This window comes from Carcharhinus amblyrhynchos, chromosome 18 (assembly GCF_965287045.1).
Source record: "Carcharhinus amblyrhynchos chromosome 18, sCarAmb.v2.hapA, whole genome shotgun sequence".
Taxonomy (NCBI): Eukaryota; Metazoa; Chordata; class Chondrichthyes; order Carcharhiniformes; family Carcharhinidae; genus Carcharhinus; species Carcharhinus amblyrhynchos.
Genome location: NC_137341.1, coordinates 42,387,997 through 42,403,929, shown reverse-complemented (window position 1 = coordinate 42,403,929; position 15,933 = coordinate 42,387,997). Strand labels below are relative to the sequence as shown.

Sequence of the window (15,933 nt, the reverse complement as noted above, 5' to 3'; positions counted from 1 at the left end):
CATTCTCCCCCTGAAGTTAACTCAGATTGAGCATGGGAGAGTCCCTCAACTTAATCAGGCAGGCTTATTTCATGTGGGCTTGAATTTACAAGATGACAAACACTCCTTGGCCATTATCCTGAGAATCAATAGGGAATACATCTCTGCCAACTCTTGATGGGCATGCTGCCATTTTACACTCAATTCAGCATTGATTGGCAACAGACGGGACTTCTGTCCGCAACTTGTTGAGCTGTCGACCAATTTGATTGGTCAACAGCTCTCCAGCCTCTCTAGGCACATGGTTGCAGTGGCCAGAAGAGGTACTGCAACGTTATGCCTAAACCTAAATCTGACTACATTTCAGTAAATCCCAGGAGTCCCTGGGGGTCACAACGGAGGCAGTATTGTGTTCAGGGTGCAGGGAGAGGAGGTGAAGAAGTGCCAGAGCTCTCAGGTTCTTGAGGAAAGGACACCCAAATCTAAAGGGGTGTCTCCATCACCACTACTACCCTGCACCCCCTCCCCCCCCCCCCCCCAACACCGCTTCCCTTCCAAGATCAAGGTTGGACATTTTTTTCTGCTTGGCACCCAGATCAAACTGGTGCCCACCAGCCTAAAAGTTGAGACTGGATGGGAAAAGGACCTTAAGTGGCCATTAAATGGGTATTTAAGGGCCTTAATAGGGGCTTCCTATCCGAATGTCTGCTTGCCTCACAGTAAAATTGTGTCTGTCTTGGGGTGGGCAGGATCCCAGAGGGAATCCTGTCTATTCAATTTTATGCTTCACCCCTCCCTACCTCAGAACCCGCTAAGGGAAGGTGTAAAATTTTAGCCATCAAAAATTTGCAGCCCAATGATGTCATTGGTGCAGCAACACAAATTCAATCCATTGTGGTGCTAAACCTGTCAGCAGAATCTGAATAGAGTCAGCAGAAGGTTAAACTTCTGCAAGAATTCCTTCAGAAAACTGGAACACCATTAGGTGAGTACATTTTACAGCAAATCTGATCTAAAATAAGTAGGCCTACTGAGGGTCAACCTAAAAGTAATTTATTGAAAACCCTAGAAATGATTGTTTCTGCAACCATTTGCACATTTTTAGAATTCATGTTGTTCTTGTTTCAGATTGTTGATGAGAAATGCAATGTGGTTCCTCCTGGAACAGAAGGTGAAATTGCCATTAAACTGAAGCCTGTTAGACCGTGCGGCCTCTTTTCTGGATACATTGTACTGTAACTCTATTTCAAGTACTTCACAGAAAAATTTTAAAAATTATCACAATGTGTAATGATGTTAATTGTGTTAATAGATGAATGAAATTATTTTTTGATTTAGTGATTCTGCTTAGTGAGATAGTGATATTTACTAAGATAATTTAACTTGGACCCTTAAAACCAAGACATTGGAGCTTTCTTCCTATCTTCAGCAGATCTCAAACTGCTTAACCTAATTTATCTGACATGGAAGTAAATATGGGTTACTGACCAGGTAGGTGTTAGGTGTTGTATATTTAGCACATGCCTGACCATGTAATGACCTTAAAAATGTGGACAAATTTGCAGTCTCATGGTAATTTAGAAGCAGGGAACTGAAAAATACTTACCAAATTCCTGTAAGAAATATGATGTGCTGCAGAACATTCGTCTTTCATCTAGAGCAAATGTTCCATCACTTGACCATCACTAAATAACCAGCTGAGCCGTTCAGGATTCATGGACAATGACCATGAATATAAATACACTTTATTCAGTAGATCCAAAAAAAATGTAGTGACCTCACCAGGTCAGGCAATGTAGGATAACCTGTTATCTCCATACGTCAAAGGAGAACATGTTTGGTAAATTAAATTACTTCCCCGATCATTCAGCTGCCTCTGTTGCATTGTTTTCCTGTGCTTACCCAGCCAATCCTCTCTGAAGATTTCTCCTTACAATTAAACTGGACCTGCATAATTTTCTAAATTTACCTCCAATCTCCCAATGTCCTCTCCAACTCATCCATTCCCCATTCTCCTACCTGTTGTCCTGACCCCATTCCATTAAAGAGCACAAATGTCCTTCCTTGAGACCATGATAGTTAACATTGCAGTTAGTTCCCTCCCAGTAGATACCACCCCCTTCCACCTGTAGCTCATAAGGTATAGGAACAGAATTCGGCCCATCGAGTCTGCTCCGCCATTTGATCATGGCTGATATGTACCTCATCCTAATTTTCCTGCCTTCTCCCCATAACCCTTCAGCCCACTACCAATTAAAAACCTGTCTGACTCCTCAAATTTACTCACTGTCCCAGCAACCACCACACTTTGGGGTAGCGAAATCCACAGATTCACAATCCTTTGGGAGAAGCAGTTTCTTCTGAACTCTGTTTTAAATTTGCTACCCCTTATCCTAAGAGATCTTGTCCCAGAATGCCCCAAAGAAGGAAGTATCCATTCCACGTCTACTTTATCCATACCTTTTATCATCTTATATACCTCAATTTGATCTCTCCTCATTCTTCTAAATTCCAGACAGTATAGGCCTAAATAGTGCAATCTTTCTTCATAAGACAAACCCCTCATCAAGTGAACCTCCTCTGAACTGCCTCCAATGCCACTACACCTTTCCTCAAATAAGGGGCCCAAAACTGTCTCACCAATGCCTTGTATAGTTGCAAACAATACTTCCTTTCCTTTATATTCTATTCCTTTAGCTTTAAATGCCAACATTCCATTCGCTTTCTTTATTATCTTCTGTATCTGCATGCTAGTTTTCTGTGACTCATGAACGAGGACCCCCAGATCCCTCTGCACCAGAGTATTCTGAAGTCTCTCCTCACTTAGATAATAAGTTGCCTTCAACCAAAATGCATGACCTCACACTCATCCATGTTAAACTCTATTTGCCACACTATGGTCCGCTCTCCTACCCTATTCATACCCATTTGTAAGACTCTTATCTCCTCATTCCAACTTACTGTCCTGCATAGTTTTGTGTCATCTGCAAATTTTTCTATGGAGCCTTCTATCCTTGTGTCCAAGCCATTAATATAGATTGTAAGTAGGACCGTTACTTTTTGCCGTCCAGAAAAAAAAACATTTATCCCGACTCTCTGTCTTCTGTCCATCAGCCAGTCACCAATCCAGGTTAATAAATTACCCCAATCCCATGTGATCTAACCTTGTGAATTAACTTTCTGTGTAGCACCTCATAAAATCATAGAAACCGTGTGCAGAAGGAGGCCATTTGGCCCATCAAATCAGCACCAATCACAATCCCACCCAGGCCCTACCCCCATATCCCTACATATTTATCCACTAATCCCTCTAACCTACGCATCTCAGGACTCTAAGGGGCAATTTTTATCATGGCCAATCAACCTAACCTGCACATCTTTGGACTGTGGAAGGAAATCAGAGCACCCAGAGGAAACCCAGGCAGACACGAGGAGAATGTGCAAACTCCACACAGACAATGACCCAAGCTGGGAATCGAACTCAGGTCCCTGGAGTTATGAAGCAGCAGTGCTAGTCACTGTGCTACCGTGCCGCCCAATGACTCAACATCAAACGACTTCCTGAAGTCCAAATATACTACATCTACAGTATTCACTTTGCTTGTTATGTCTTTGAAGAACTCTAGTAAATTAGTCAGACATCATTTGTCTTTCATAAAACCATGCTGACTCTGATGGATAGCATTTTTACTTTCCAAATGTCTTGTTATTTCTTCTTTGATAATTGATTCTAACACCTTCCCACAACACATGTTAACATTCCCAATTTTTTTTACTCCACTCTGGCAGATAAGCTTCCAGCTGCCAAGGCTCTAAGGCCTCACTTTCTCTCCTTTCCTTCAAGTCATTCCTTATTCCCTGTCTTTTCCATCTGTCCTCTTTTGCAATTCAGTGTCAAATTTTGTTTCGTATTGCTCCTGTAGTTAGTTGTCTTTTACTGCACTAAAATTGTACATAAATATGAGTTGTTGTTGAATATTTGCTGCAGCCAGTCATGTGATACCAAAGAAAACTCCAACAATGAACTGCTTTGGCTGTGCCATTATGTATTCATAGCTGATCATGATAAAAATTAAAGCCAATACAATTCAGAGATAGAACGCTCTTAGAAAACATTGCTGAGTTAGTGCTTAAGCGCTATCCGTTTAAGCAACAAAATTGTCTGAGAAGATTTCTATTTTTAACTTTTTAGTAGTTACGGAAGCAGTTTATCATTTACACACTCAAAGTGCACTCCTTTCAGATACAGTTTATTCAGCAGGGAAATACCCTGAGATTCTTGGTATCTGCTGAGCTCATCCACTCAGCCATAAGTATCTGTTACCCTACCACAGTTTAGGAATTCTCGACCAGACAATAACTCCAAATCACTTAGAACAAATCCACATTCAATCAAACACCCTCCTTCATTTCAGTAGCCTCAGTTCCAATACCAAGACACATTTTTGATGTTCCACATCTACGCCTGGCACAACGCTAATTGCTTCTTTCTAGCTCCCTTCAAGGCATTCTGCAGAAACATCTAGATTGCTGCTTGGTTGGTGCCATTCATGACAGCATGCAAGCATGTATTCATTCACAGTTTTGAAAGCTGCTGGAATGCAAGTCACAGCTACTGGTACACATGCATTCATTTCCTCTGGCCCTACTTCATTCAATGTACAAGCAATAATCTTACCCCATCACCTGCAGCATCAAATAAATTTTTCTGTCTCTCCCACCGGATTTGAATAATGCCTCAAACTAGAATGGTATTGGTGTCTTTAAGGCCATGGATGTTCCCTATCTGTTTTTGCTCTTTTACCTGCCACAGAAAATGAATTTCTATCAGTCTCCATGATTTAAATGAAGCCCAAGAGTATGTTCCAGTATCAAGTACTGCACAGTATCACGAGAGGAGGATCAGCCCAGTTATTATTTAAACCCTAAACAAAAGATTAAGAGCAGGAATAGGCCATTCAGCCTTTTGAGCCTGCTGCATTATTCAGTAAGATCATGGCTTATCTGCTTGTGGCCTTAACTTCACTTTCTGCCTATGCGCATAACCCTTGGCTCCCTTCCAAAGAAAAAAATTCTGTAAGTCAGCCTTGAGTATATTGAATGGCACAGTCTTCAAAGCACTTTGTTGAAGAGAATTCCAAAGTAACAAAATCTCATCAGCTCAATATTAAATGGGAAGCCCTATGGGGAACACATGAAAAAAATGGAGTTGAATCCAGATCATCCACAATCACAATTGAATGGCTGAGCAAGTTTGATGGGCGATGTAATCTCCTCCTGCTCCTTTTTCTTCTGTTCTTGTATGTTTGTTTTTAAACTGTGCCCTAAAGTTCTGGATTCTCTACCAAGGGAAACATCTTCTCACCACATACGCTGTCACGGTCTGTCAGAATTTTCAATGTATCAATAAGATCACTTCTCATTCTTCTAAATTCCAATGAGTATATGTCCAACTTATTCAATCTTTCCTCAAAAAAACAAGCCCTTCAATCTGAGAATCAACCTAGAACTGCTTCCAATACAAGTACATCCATAATTTAAATTAAATGAACCCTGGACTGGATAGAATAAAATTTATATCAATACTCATTAAACTGCTGTCTCACAGAACCAGGGACCCAGGTCCAATTTCACCCTCGGGTCACTGTCTGTGTAGAGTTTGCATGTTCTTCCCATGTCTGCATGGGTTTCCTCCCATAGTCCCAAGACGTGAAGGTTAGGTTGGCTGGCTGTGCTAATTTGTCCTTTAATTTCAGGGGAATTAGCAGAGTAAATATGTGTGGTTACAAGTTAGGGCCTGAGTGGGATTGTTGTTGGTGCAGGCTCAATGGGTCAAATGGCCTCCTTCACTGTAGAGATTCTATGAAAAAGATCAATAACAGGTTGAGGTTGTGTTGCAAGTTAAAATTAAATGGAGGATTTTTTGATTTAATGAAGTAAAACATTTAAAGATTTTATTCCAGCCCATGTGGTCACCAGAACAAACCTAATGAAGTTTTAACTATTTTGTGAGGGTGGGGGAGGTGGGGGGAAGGATTAAGGGGAATTAATTTTTAACCACAGAGCAAATGCTATTTTAAAAAGATCTTACTTTTGAACTTTGAGCTGCTTTATTTGTTGTTGCCAGGATGATCCAAAACGAACTGCCGAAGTCCTACAAGAAGAATATTTTATGACTGGAGACCGTGGCTTGATGGATGAGGATGGATACATCTGGTTCCTTGGAAGATCAGATGATATAATTTTATCAGCTGGGTATAGTGTTCCAGTTATCCCCATTTTGTTTACTTAATGATTCACACAGGAGATACATATTTTACAATGCAAATTATAGGGAAGCTGTGGCGCAGTGGTATTGTCATTGGACTAGTAATTCAGAGACCCAGAGCAGTGCTCTACAGACCCAGTTTTGAATGGCTCCACGGCAGATGGTGAATTTTGAATTCAGTAAAAAGAAATCTGGAATTATAATGATGACCATGGAATCATTGTCCAAAAGAGAAAATGCTGGAAAATCTCAGCAGGTCTGGCAGCATCTGTAAGGAGAGAAAAGAGCTGACATTCCAAGTTCCATAACATGAATTTAAAAAATTAGTTTCTATATATTTGAGGTGATTAGCTAACAAGACGAGACAACCCGTCAAATGAGAAAAAGACAATATAAGGACTTCAGCTTCAACAACCAATAAAATAATTTGTACCTGTGAAAAGGGAGAGAGAATAACACCTGTCCAAGAATAGGTTGAATATTTCAAGAACTCAATAGGTAGGTGTGGAATGACAATAGGTAAATGTGGAATGCTGTGGATTAACCAGTGGTGGAGCTGTTTTCAATTGAGAATTGGATGTGATTCTGTCATTGGAAGAGAAAAGGCCATTTTGCTTCATAATAAGGCAAGTGAAATATGCCATTTAGGACTGTAAAATAGCAAAGTGTGTGAAATGATCATCTAATGATTATGTTAGATCAATCTTATAGTCAGCAAATCACATTTAGCTTGGGGGTACAACTTAAGTTGCAAATAGTTTATTAATTGTGGTAATGGTGCTGACTGCATGAAGAACTACCACCCATTCTACTTTGGTAATGGGTTGCAACAAGAATTTTCTTTCCCAGAGGAGAGGCCAAGCAGTGAAACACATCGCCAACAAAATCACTCCCAATTTGACATCACTGGCTGAAGACAGGCTCCAAGAGGTCAATGTTCAACTCAATGACAAGCAAATATTTCTTGATTCTTTCCTTCTATTTTTTATATTTGCCTCAAGTTGGCATTCAGTGCCAGCTTGAGGCACCTGGCGCCAAGAGGTGAGTGGCCTGCTGAGAGCCGTTCCCACCCCTATGTACAGTTTTGGTTCCCTAGTTACAGGAAGGATGTAAATAAGGTTGAAAGAGTGCAGAGAAGGTTCACAAGGATGTTGCCGGGATTTGAGAAGCTGAGTTACAGAGAGAGATTGAATAGGTTAGGACTTTATTCCTTGGAGCGTAGAAGAATGAGGAAAGATGTGATAGAGGTGTATAAAATTTTGATGGGTATAGATAGAGTGAATGCAAGCAGGCTTTTTCCACTAAGGCTAGGGGAGAAAAAAACCAGAGGGCAAGGGTTAAGGGTGAAAGAAAAGTTTAAAGGGAATATTAGGGGGGGCTTCTTCACGCAGAGAGTGGTGGGAGTGTGGAATGAACTGCCAGATAAAGTGGTAAATGCAGGATCACTTTTAACATTTAAGAAAAACTTGGACGGGTTCACGGATGAGAGATGTGTGGAGGGATATGGTCCAAGTGCAGGTCAGTGGGACTAGGCAAAAAATGGTTCGGCACAGACAAGGGCCAAAAGGCCTGTTTCTGAGCTGTAATTTTCTATGGTTCTTCTCCATTGCTGCCCAACTCACCTGTGGCCTTGGACCGTTGGCAAACTTAAGCCTTTCCCTAACACATTGCTGGCAGCTACCCCTGCTCCAGCTGATACCAGCAATTTACAGCTTTGGGTAGCAGAAATTCCACTCCTGGAGTTCTTGATCTCAGAGAAGACACTTCTCACCTGCCACTTAAATGCTGACAGGCACTTAATAACAGCATGCCTTCCTCAAAGGAAGTAATATAAGGATCAAGCAAGCTCTCCAGTCAATGGGCAGGACCACAGTCTCCTGCATATATCTCAAGGATTTGATGACAGATCCCTGATCTCTCTACACCCCCTGCAGCCTGTATTCATGTGGAACTGAGGAGCCAGGTGCTCAGGGTCAGCGGAACCAGGGTGCCATAGGCAGATGGTGCCAAAAATATGGACGGGTGAGCCCCATATCTGGATGAGGAGCAGGGTTGACTGAAGGAAAGTGAGGATGTGAGCAGAGAGGAACCAGAGAAGGGGAAGAGTTGTATTATTCTGGTTTATTTAAAGAGGTGTGCTCCTGAGCAGTCTCTGCACTTGCTAAGTGCAGGTTTAATTGAACATAAGAGAGCTCCCAAGAAGATATAGAGTCTTTGCAGCTCTGAATTGCAGTGAAAATCTCCAGCTATTGGGACCACAATACCAAGGTCAATATGATGAACCAGAGGGGACAACTAATTTGCAATGATGTTTCAGGAGCTTATCCACTCAGTCCTCTCCTGAACACCAACCGGCAACAAATTCAAGACTGGCAGTTGTAAAGAACTGGGAATAGGTCAAGTATCTACCCTTACAATCGGGGAAAAATGTCATACCCAGTTAAAATTTTAAAAAGAAAACTAAATGGTTGTGATAAAGTATGAACAAATATCATGCATTAAAGATGATTTAATGTAAGCCAATGCTCCAAGTAATGTGACTCCTTTATACTAAAAATGTCACAGGTACCGTGTTGGACCATTTGAAGTAGAAAATGCATTGATAGAGCATCCAGCTGTGATAGAATCAGCTGTGGTTAGCAGTCCTGATCCAACCAGAGGAGAGGTATGCTTAGAAACCAACACAGATTTAATCAAGCAATTGCAGTTGTTAGCAGATAATTAAAATTAAGACTAGGCTGTGGACATTTTTAGCAGGATTTGCCTTGTAACACAATCACATGGAAATTTAAGGGAAATTTTAACTAGAATCATTGAATGCCTACAGTGCAGAAGGAGGCCATTCGGCCCAATGAATCTACACTGACCATAATCCCACCTACTTCTGTAACCCCACATATTTGCCCTGCTAATCCTTCTGACGAGGGTCAATTTAGCATGGCCAATCAATTTAACCTGCACATCTTTGGCCTGAGAGAGGAAACTGGAGCACCCGGAGGAAACCCACGCTGCCATGGGAAGAACATGCAAACTCCACACAGACAGTGACCCGATGCTAGAATTGAACCCAAGTCCTTGGCGCTGTGAGGCAGCAGTGCTAACGACTAGGAATGGCTTTTAGGCAGGTGACTGAATTCTTTGTTTTATTTTAATTACATGATTAAGCTGTATAACTTCAAGAGCATAGCCTTGTTACCTTTCACAAATAGAACTACCTTTAAAATCTGATTTTTAAAAATACAGCCATCATTGGCAGAACTGGCCATTGTAATTTCACATCATAGAACATAATGCCAATAATGATCCTTTGTGAGATGGTCACACTTGTAGGCAACACAGTGGCACAATGGTTAATACTGCTGCCTCACAGTGCCAGGGACCTGGATTCGATTCCCAGCTTGTATCACTGTCTGTGTGGAGTCTGCACATTCTCACCGTGTCTGCGTGGGTTTCCTCCAGGTGCTCTGGTTTCCTCCCACAATCCGAAAGATATGCTGGTTAGGTACATTGGCCATGTCAAATTCTCCCTCAGTGTATCCGAACAATTGTCGAAGTGTGGCGACAAGGGGATTTTCAAAGTAACTTCATTGCAATGTTAATGGAAGCCTACTTGTGATACGAATAAATAAATGCGTTGAATACTCCAAACTTCTCCATTTAAAAACATTTTCTTCTTTTAAGGTTGTGAAGGCATTTGTCGTTCTAAGTGATGGTTATACTGTCAGGGATCCTGACAAGTTCGTGAAAGAATTACAACAACACGTTAAGAAAATCACAGCACCATATAAATACCCAAGAAAGGTCTGTATTTTACTTCTCTAGATTTTCTGGATTAAAATGATAGCTTCTAATATCAGCTCCTGAGTAGTTCTTTCAAAAATCAGTTATCTACACAGAGATATGGATGATGCAAATCATTGTGCATTTTTATTTTAGATTTTTAGCATTACTCTTATGATCTTATGATTTCTTCCTCAGAAATTTAAGCCAATGCCTAAGTTATTTACTGGAAGAAAAAAGTCACAATGCTGTGTGGTTTAAAACAAAAGAATTTTTGCTGCTCAAACATCAAAACAAGACAAACATTATTGGCCCATCCATTTCCTCAGAGTGACAATCTCCAGCAGATTGCCACTCTGAATGGACTTGTCCTTACCGTTGCTGGAATTCTAAAACCCTTGTCTCACCCAACCTTTTTCATTCAGGCTGTTTGAGACAGGAGCCGCGAAGCTGCTTATTTAAGCTTATTTGGCTGCACTGATGAGAAGTAACTGGGCAAAGGACAGAAAGGAATGTGCCCTCTTTACAGCACCAGTTGGCTTAAAGAAGATGTCTAAAGGAACAATTTAAACGGAGATGTTTCAAAGATAAATGATTCAAACAATCGAACACGGGGTGCATGATCGGAAGGGAGGGTAGGGGAGGGGGAACGAGGAGGAAGGAGGGAACACTGGGAAAGGGATGGGGGTCGGGGAGATCGAGATAGGGATTATATGGGGGAGCCGGTGTGTGGGTGGGTGGGGGGTGGGGGTGTGGTTGTGGGGGGCATAGGTGTCTGCAGGGTGCCCTAAATGAGGTTTCTTATAATCTCTTGAGAGTTACAATCAGACTAAAACTGGCAGAACCATCAAAGTTAGCAATTTAAATTGCTTCTGTTGGATGGTTCCCAGTCCAACACAATTGTTATGGAGAAGTTAGCCTTTCTGGATAAACCCCAGAGGAATTCCCCTTAATGCAACGCTGGGGAACCAGAAAGTTATGGGCTATTAAATACCACCATCTATACTTTAAAATCCAGAATTGATGTGAGTTAAATATGAATAAACAGGCAAATTGCAGTCGATTATAAATTAAATTGCATCTTAAATGGCAGATACAACTGAGACAGATTATGCAAATTGACTTGGCAATCTGCTCGACATATATGTCATCATGTCACAAAGTAATTCTAAACTCTGTCTTCCTCAAGAAGAATTTCAGCTTATTTTCATTCAGGAATTAGCCTGATCCCAAGCTAACAGCAGCACAAAACCAGCTTGACTTTCACAGGCACTGGGGTGGGAAGGCCAGAGGGGATGTGGAATGCAACAGGAGATCCAAACCAGCTGTTACATCAATGGGATTTCCCATTGAGATTGTCCTGAGCTCTGCCAATGATGTAATGGGATTCCCACGATGAAAAGTCAGGAATGCAATTAGCATACATTAGCATCTGCTCAGTGGGCCTCCCCACTGTATCATCCCCTCAGATAAAGCATGATGTCATGTTGGAGCTTACAACAGGTCTTAATAAACAGGGATCTGGCAAACAAAACCCACTCAGGATGCACAGGTAGGTGCAGCCCCCAATAGGAGAGGGTCATGCCTGGGCATTACCCTAGGATCAGAATGCAGTGCCAGGGGCCAAAATTTTTGGCTTTGGTCCCTGGAACTGCATCCTAACCCTGAGTCCTCTATTAGGGAAGTTGGTGTGGGGGATTCCAATGGATTTGAGGGGGTGAAATCCCAAGTCTGTGGTGGGGCGGGGAGGCTACAGGGCAGGGGAGTTCTGCTGGTTCTGTAAGGTATTTCACCAAAGCTCCTGAACTCTGCTTATGATGTTCTGGATTTTGCAAATCAACAAATGTTATTTTCAAGTAACAAATACCACTGCAGCAACTACATTTTTGCCTATTCCCAGCTTCTAGATCGGGCATCTCTTTTCTTCAGCCTTCCTGTACTGCACTACTGGGAACCTCACCGAATTCTGAGCACTCATGGTTCTGTGACGCTTCATATGGATTCAACCAGTTTCAGTCTCCCCAGATTTCTTGGTTTCCAATCTTGGTTTTAATCTTCATCTTTTAGCTATTTGGAGGATTGGATTCCTTTCTCCATTTCCCATTTTGGTTACCCTTTTCAAAAAGGGCGTATCTCAAAAATGACAAGGTTTGCAAGAACCCCCCACACCAACTGCATATTCCATCACTATCCCCTAGCTATCAGACTGAAGTGTTACTTCATGAGCTGATTTTTACAGGATTCTCATGCCCAACCCATGCTGAAATCCTGCATCCCAACCCTTGCTAACAAGGTAATTGGATCAGAAAGTTCTGCCTCAGAGAGCTGCCAGCCAAACAGCAATTGAATCCTAGTTGCAGCACAATGAGATCCTTAAGTGGCTATTAGTTACTTACTTCTCTGGTGAAACAGCCACCTGATGCAGCATATCCACAGGTATAGTTCCATTGGTGTTAGGGTTGGGTAAGTAGTTTGTGGGCCAGTTCCTTCATTTCAGACAGATACTTTATTTATGCATGTGTTAACTTTGAGTAGAATTAAGTTTTTAATGGTATCTCTATGGTGGAAGGGGAAAAACCATCCTGTTCCTGCGACTGGGTCATGTCAATATTAAATCCAAGGGATAGAACAACTTTCTTACAGCTTTGGATGCTGGTTGGAGGGAATATTTGCTCTGTTCATTTATAGAGTGGATAGATTTTCTTCCTATGAGCTAGACTATCTACGCACAATCTACTATTATGTGACTCTCGACATAATGTGCATGGTACCATTTTTCTTCACTAATTGGAACACCTTTATAACACATCCTTAAGCCCCCACCCTTCCCCACTCCCACAGCTCTCATTCAATTTGGCCCTTGGATACTGTTGGAAATTTTAAACAAAATCTGCCCTGTTTTATTTTAGTACAGCAGAGAGGTTCATTTTAAATGAACTTCTGAGCTATATTATAGGGATGGTGTTCTATGCATACTATTTATTTTAACAGTCTGAAGCTCAACAATATTCTAGTTAAGATATTTAGCTCTAAGTTAATAGATGGCACTTCTTACTTGGATTGTATCATACTTGAGCATTTGCATTTGAAATGACAGGTTGAGTAAAGTTGATCTTTTCACCAGGTAATGAGGTTGGATTTTTCTCCTTAGTGAAAATCATTTCTTTAAGTATTGGCTGCTCATGTTTATTAAACGTTAGCTGGTTGATATACCAACTGTATCCAATCTGCTTAACAGGTCCTTCTTGCCTTCTGCCTTTAGCATGTCCCTATAATCTACTAAGTTCTTGGTTAAAAAGATTTGGCCTTTCTGAATGCACATTAATCATGGACTGCCTTTCTGTTTCCCCACAGATTGAATTTGTGAAGGAACTGCCCAAGACCATTAGTGGGAAAATAAAAAGAAGTATATTGCGAAAGAACGAATGGGGGGAAAAAAACTGAGAGCTAAATCATTCTTGTACATCATAAGAAGGAATCATTAATATTAAGCAATAATTCCAGTTCAATTAACAATTGGATGACAATATAAATTATCACTGGAAACCTCTGACTCCATCTGTGGCTGGGATTCTCCAGTGTCACTGCAGTGAATGGAGTTTTGGCTGAGCGCCAAATTCTCCATTCTCACTGGCAGCAGGGAACGAGATCGGAGAATCCTGCTCTATATCTTAATTGATTGATTTGTTATAAGACATAATAGGATATGGGTTTTGTTGAAGGTAATAAAGGATGCTTTCATTATGAAGTTGCACAGTGCTCTTTTACCCACTATTTATTAATGGAAAGCAATCAGGTTGAAGAGTGCCATTTTAGTTCCAAAATGATGTTATACAGTTATTGCTACAATTTAAGAGATTTCATTCATGGAAGAATAACCAAATTTCTAGTTCGCAATGTGAAAGTGCTCAGCATTTACAGGGAAAAAATGTATATTGGGTGGGATTTTACAGCCTGGCTCATCCTGAAATGGACCTTCCCATGCTCCGTCCTTCGCCCACTCCGATTCCCGTGGCACATGGGCTGGTAAAATTCCAGCCATTATTACTATTTAATTTTAATATTAGGCCAAAACATAGCCACATCTTTATTTTAATATAAAGCCAAAATATAACCACATTGAAGTTTATTTTTGGATTGAAATCTAATCTGATATTGATTTCTGAATTAACTTGTGTGCTGTCTTTGGAATCCTATTCAATGGGAGACAAATTCCTTCCATATTTATAAGTCATAGTCAGTGGTTTGAATGTCAGTTACTGATCACATGATTTCAAGCCTTTGAAAGGAGAGCTTAAATCTAAGTTTTAAAAACTGTTGCAACTTTTTAGCTTGTACCAGGGTATATGTCAAAACAACATATTCAAAGAAAAGATACAATGGTGCATTTTATAGTTTAAAGTTTATTTATCAACGTCATATGCAGGCTCATGTTAACACTGCAATGCAGTTACTGTGAAAATCCCCAAGTTGCCACACTTCGGTGCCTGTCCAAGTACACTGAGGAGAATTTAGCATGGTCAATACACCTAACCAGCACATCTTTCAGACTGTGGGAGGGAACCCATCAAGTCTGTACCAACCACAATCCCACCCAGGCCCTATTCCTGTAACAGTTACCCTGTTAATCCCCTTGACATTAGGGTCAATTTAGCATAGCCCAATCAACCTAAACTGCACATCTTTGGACTGTGGGAGGAAACCGGAGCATGCGGAGGAAACCCAGGCAGACACGGGGAGAACGTGCAGACTCTGCAGAGACAGTGACCGAGGCCTGAATTGTTTAGTAACATAGTGCAAAAAAAATTAGATGAAACATCTAATTTTGGGATGGCTTGGTGGCATAGTGGTTAGCACTGCTGCCTCACAGTGCCAGGACCCTGGTTCAATTCTGGCTTTGGGTCACTATCTGTGTGGATTTTGCACATTCTTCTCATTTCTGTGTGGGTTTCCTCTAGTTTCCTCCCACAGTCCAAAGATGTGCAGGTTAGGTTGATTGAGCCATGCTAAATTGACCCTAGTGTCAGGGGGATTAGCAGGGTAAATATGTGGGATTATGGTCAATGCAGACTCGATGGGCTGAACAGTACTGTAGGGATTCTATGAATCTGGCAATAAATGAAGCATCTATCTGGAGGAGATAGCTAATTGAAAACCTACTCAGTCTCCAAGATTTCTGAACATTAAAGTTAGAAATGTGGTCAGTCAATGGCCATATCAATGCTTCATCCACCTCCACTATACCCACGAGGCATGGGGAGGCCTACATCAGTTGAGTAGCCTAGCGTTATGCATAGGCTGTAACAGGCAAGAATGGGCCTTCTTAGGATATTCCCTCTGCCCATCAGATGCATCCCTCCCTTTACTTTCCCCCCCGCCCCCCGGCCTCTTCAACCAGCAGCCACCCCCAACCCCTCCCGCCCTTCACTGGGATCTGCCATCCAGAACCCATGTTACCCCAGACGTACCTTGAAACTTGCCTCCGTTACTTCTTGTTCAGGGACTGCCTGTTCCAGCAGTGACCACCACTCAGACCTGGCACTACTGGGAGCCATAGAGCTTCCAGGTAATCAATTAGCCAGCACCTCACTAAGGTGGGATTTACTCCACAGATGGAGGTGGAAGTCTCTCACTGAGACAATTAACACTGCCTGCACCATAAAATGGTGGCAGAGTAGATAGCTTTTTAACCACCCTTTTAGTCAGAGACAAGGCATATAGGGCCCCATGAAATCCAGCCTGTTAGAATATAAGAAGTAGGGTCAGGAATAGGCCACTCAAACATGTCCACCATTCAATAAGACCATTTAACATCTACTTGAGCTCCATGTTCCCTCACTATCCCTATATTCTTTGATTCCATTAACATTTAATAACCCCAATCACTACTTTTGTATGTATCCAAC

The 15,933-nt window shown here is 41.5% G+C and overlaps 1 protein-coding gene across 4 annotated transcripts in view; it reads left to right on the top strand.

The window, feature by feature from the left end:
• LOC145355074 (acyl-coenzyme A synthetase ACSM3, mitochondrial-like) overlaps positions 1-13,771 on the top strand; it is a 51,566-nt gene extending 37,795 nt beyond the window's left edge. For all 4 annotated transcript variants that reach the window (XM_080206907.1, XM_080206908.1, XM_080206905.1 and 1 more), the window contains 5 exons: positions 1,108-1,209; positions 6,107-6,234; positions 8,813-8,912; positions 9,929-10,048; positions 13,382-13,771. In XM_080206907.1, the coding sequence (XP_080063033.1) occupies positions 1,108-1,209; positions 6,107-6,234; positions 8,813-8,912; positions 9,929-10,048; positions 13,382-13,471 (540 nt within the window). In that variant the 3' untranslated portion in view covers positions 13,472-13,771. The remainder of the gene's footprint in view (positions 1-1,107; positions 1,210-6,106; positions 6,235-8,812; positions 8,913-9,928; positions 10,049-13,381) is intronic.
• Positions 13,772-15,933: the final 2,162 nt, after the last annotated feature.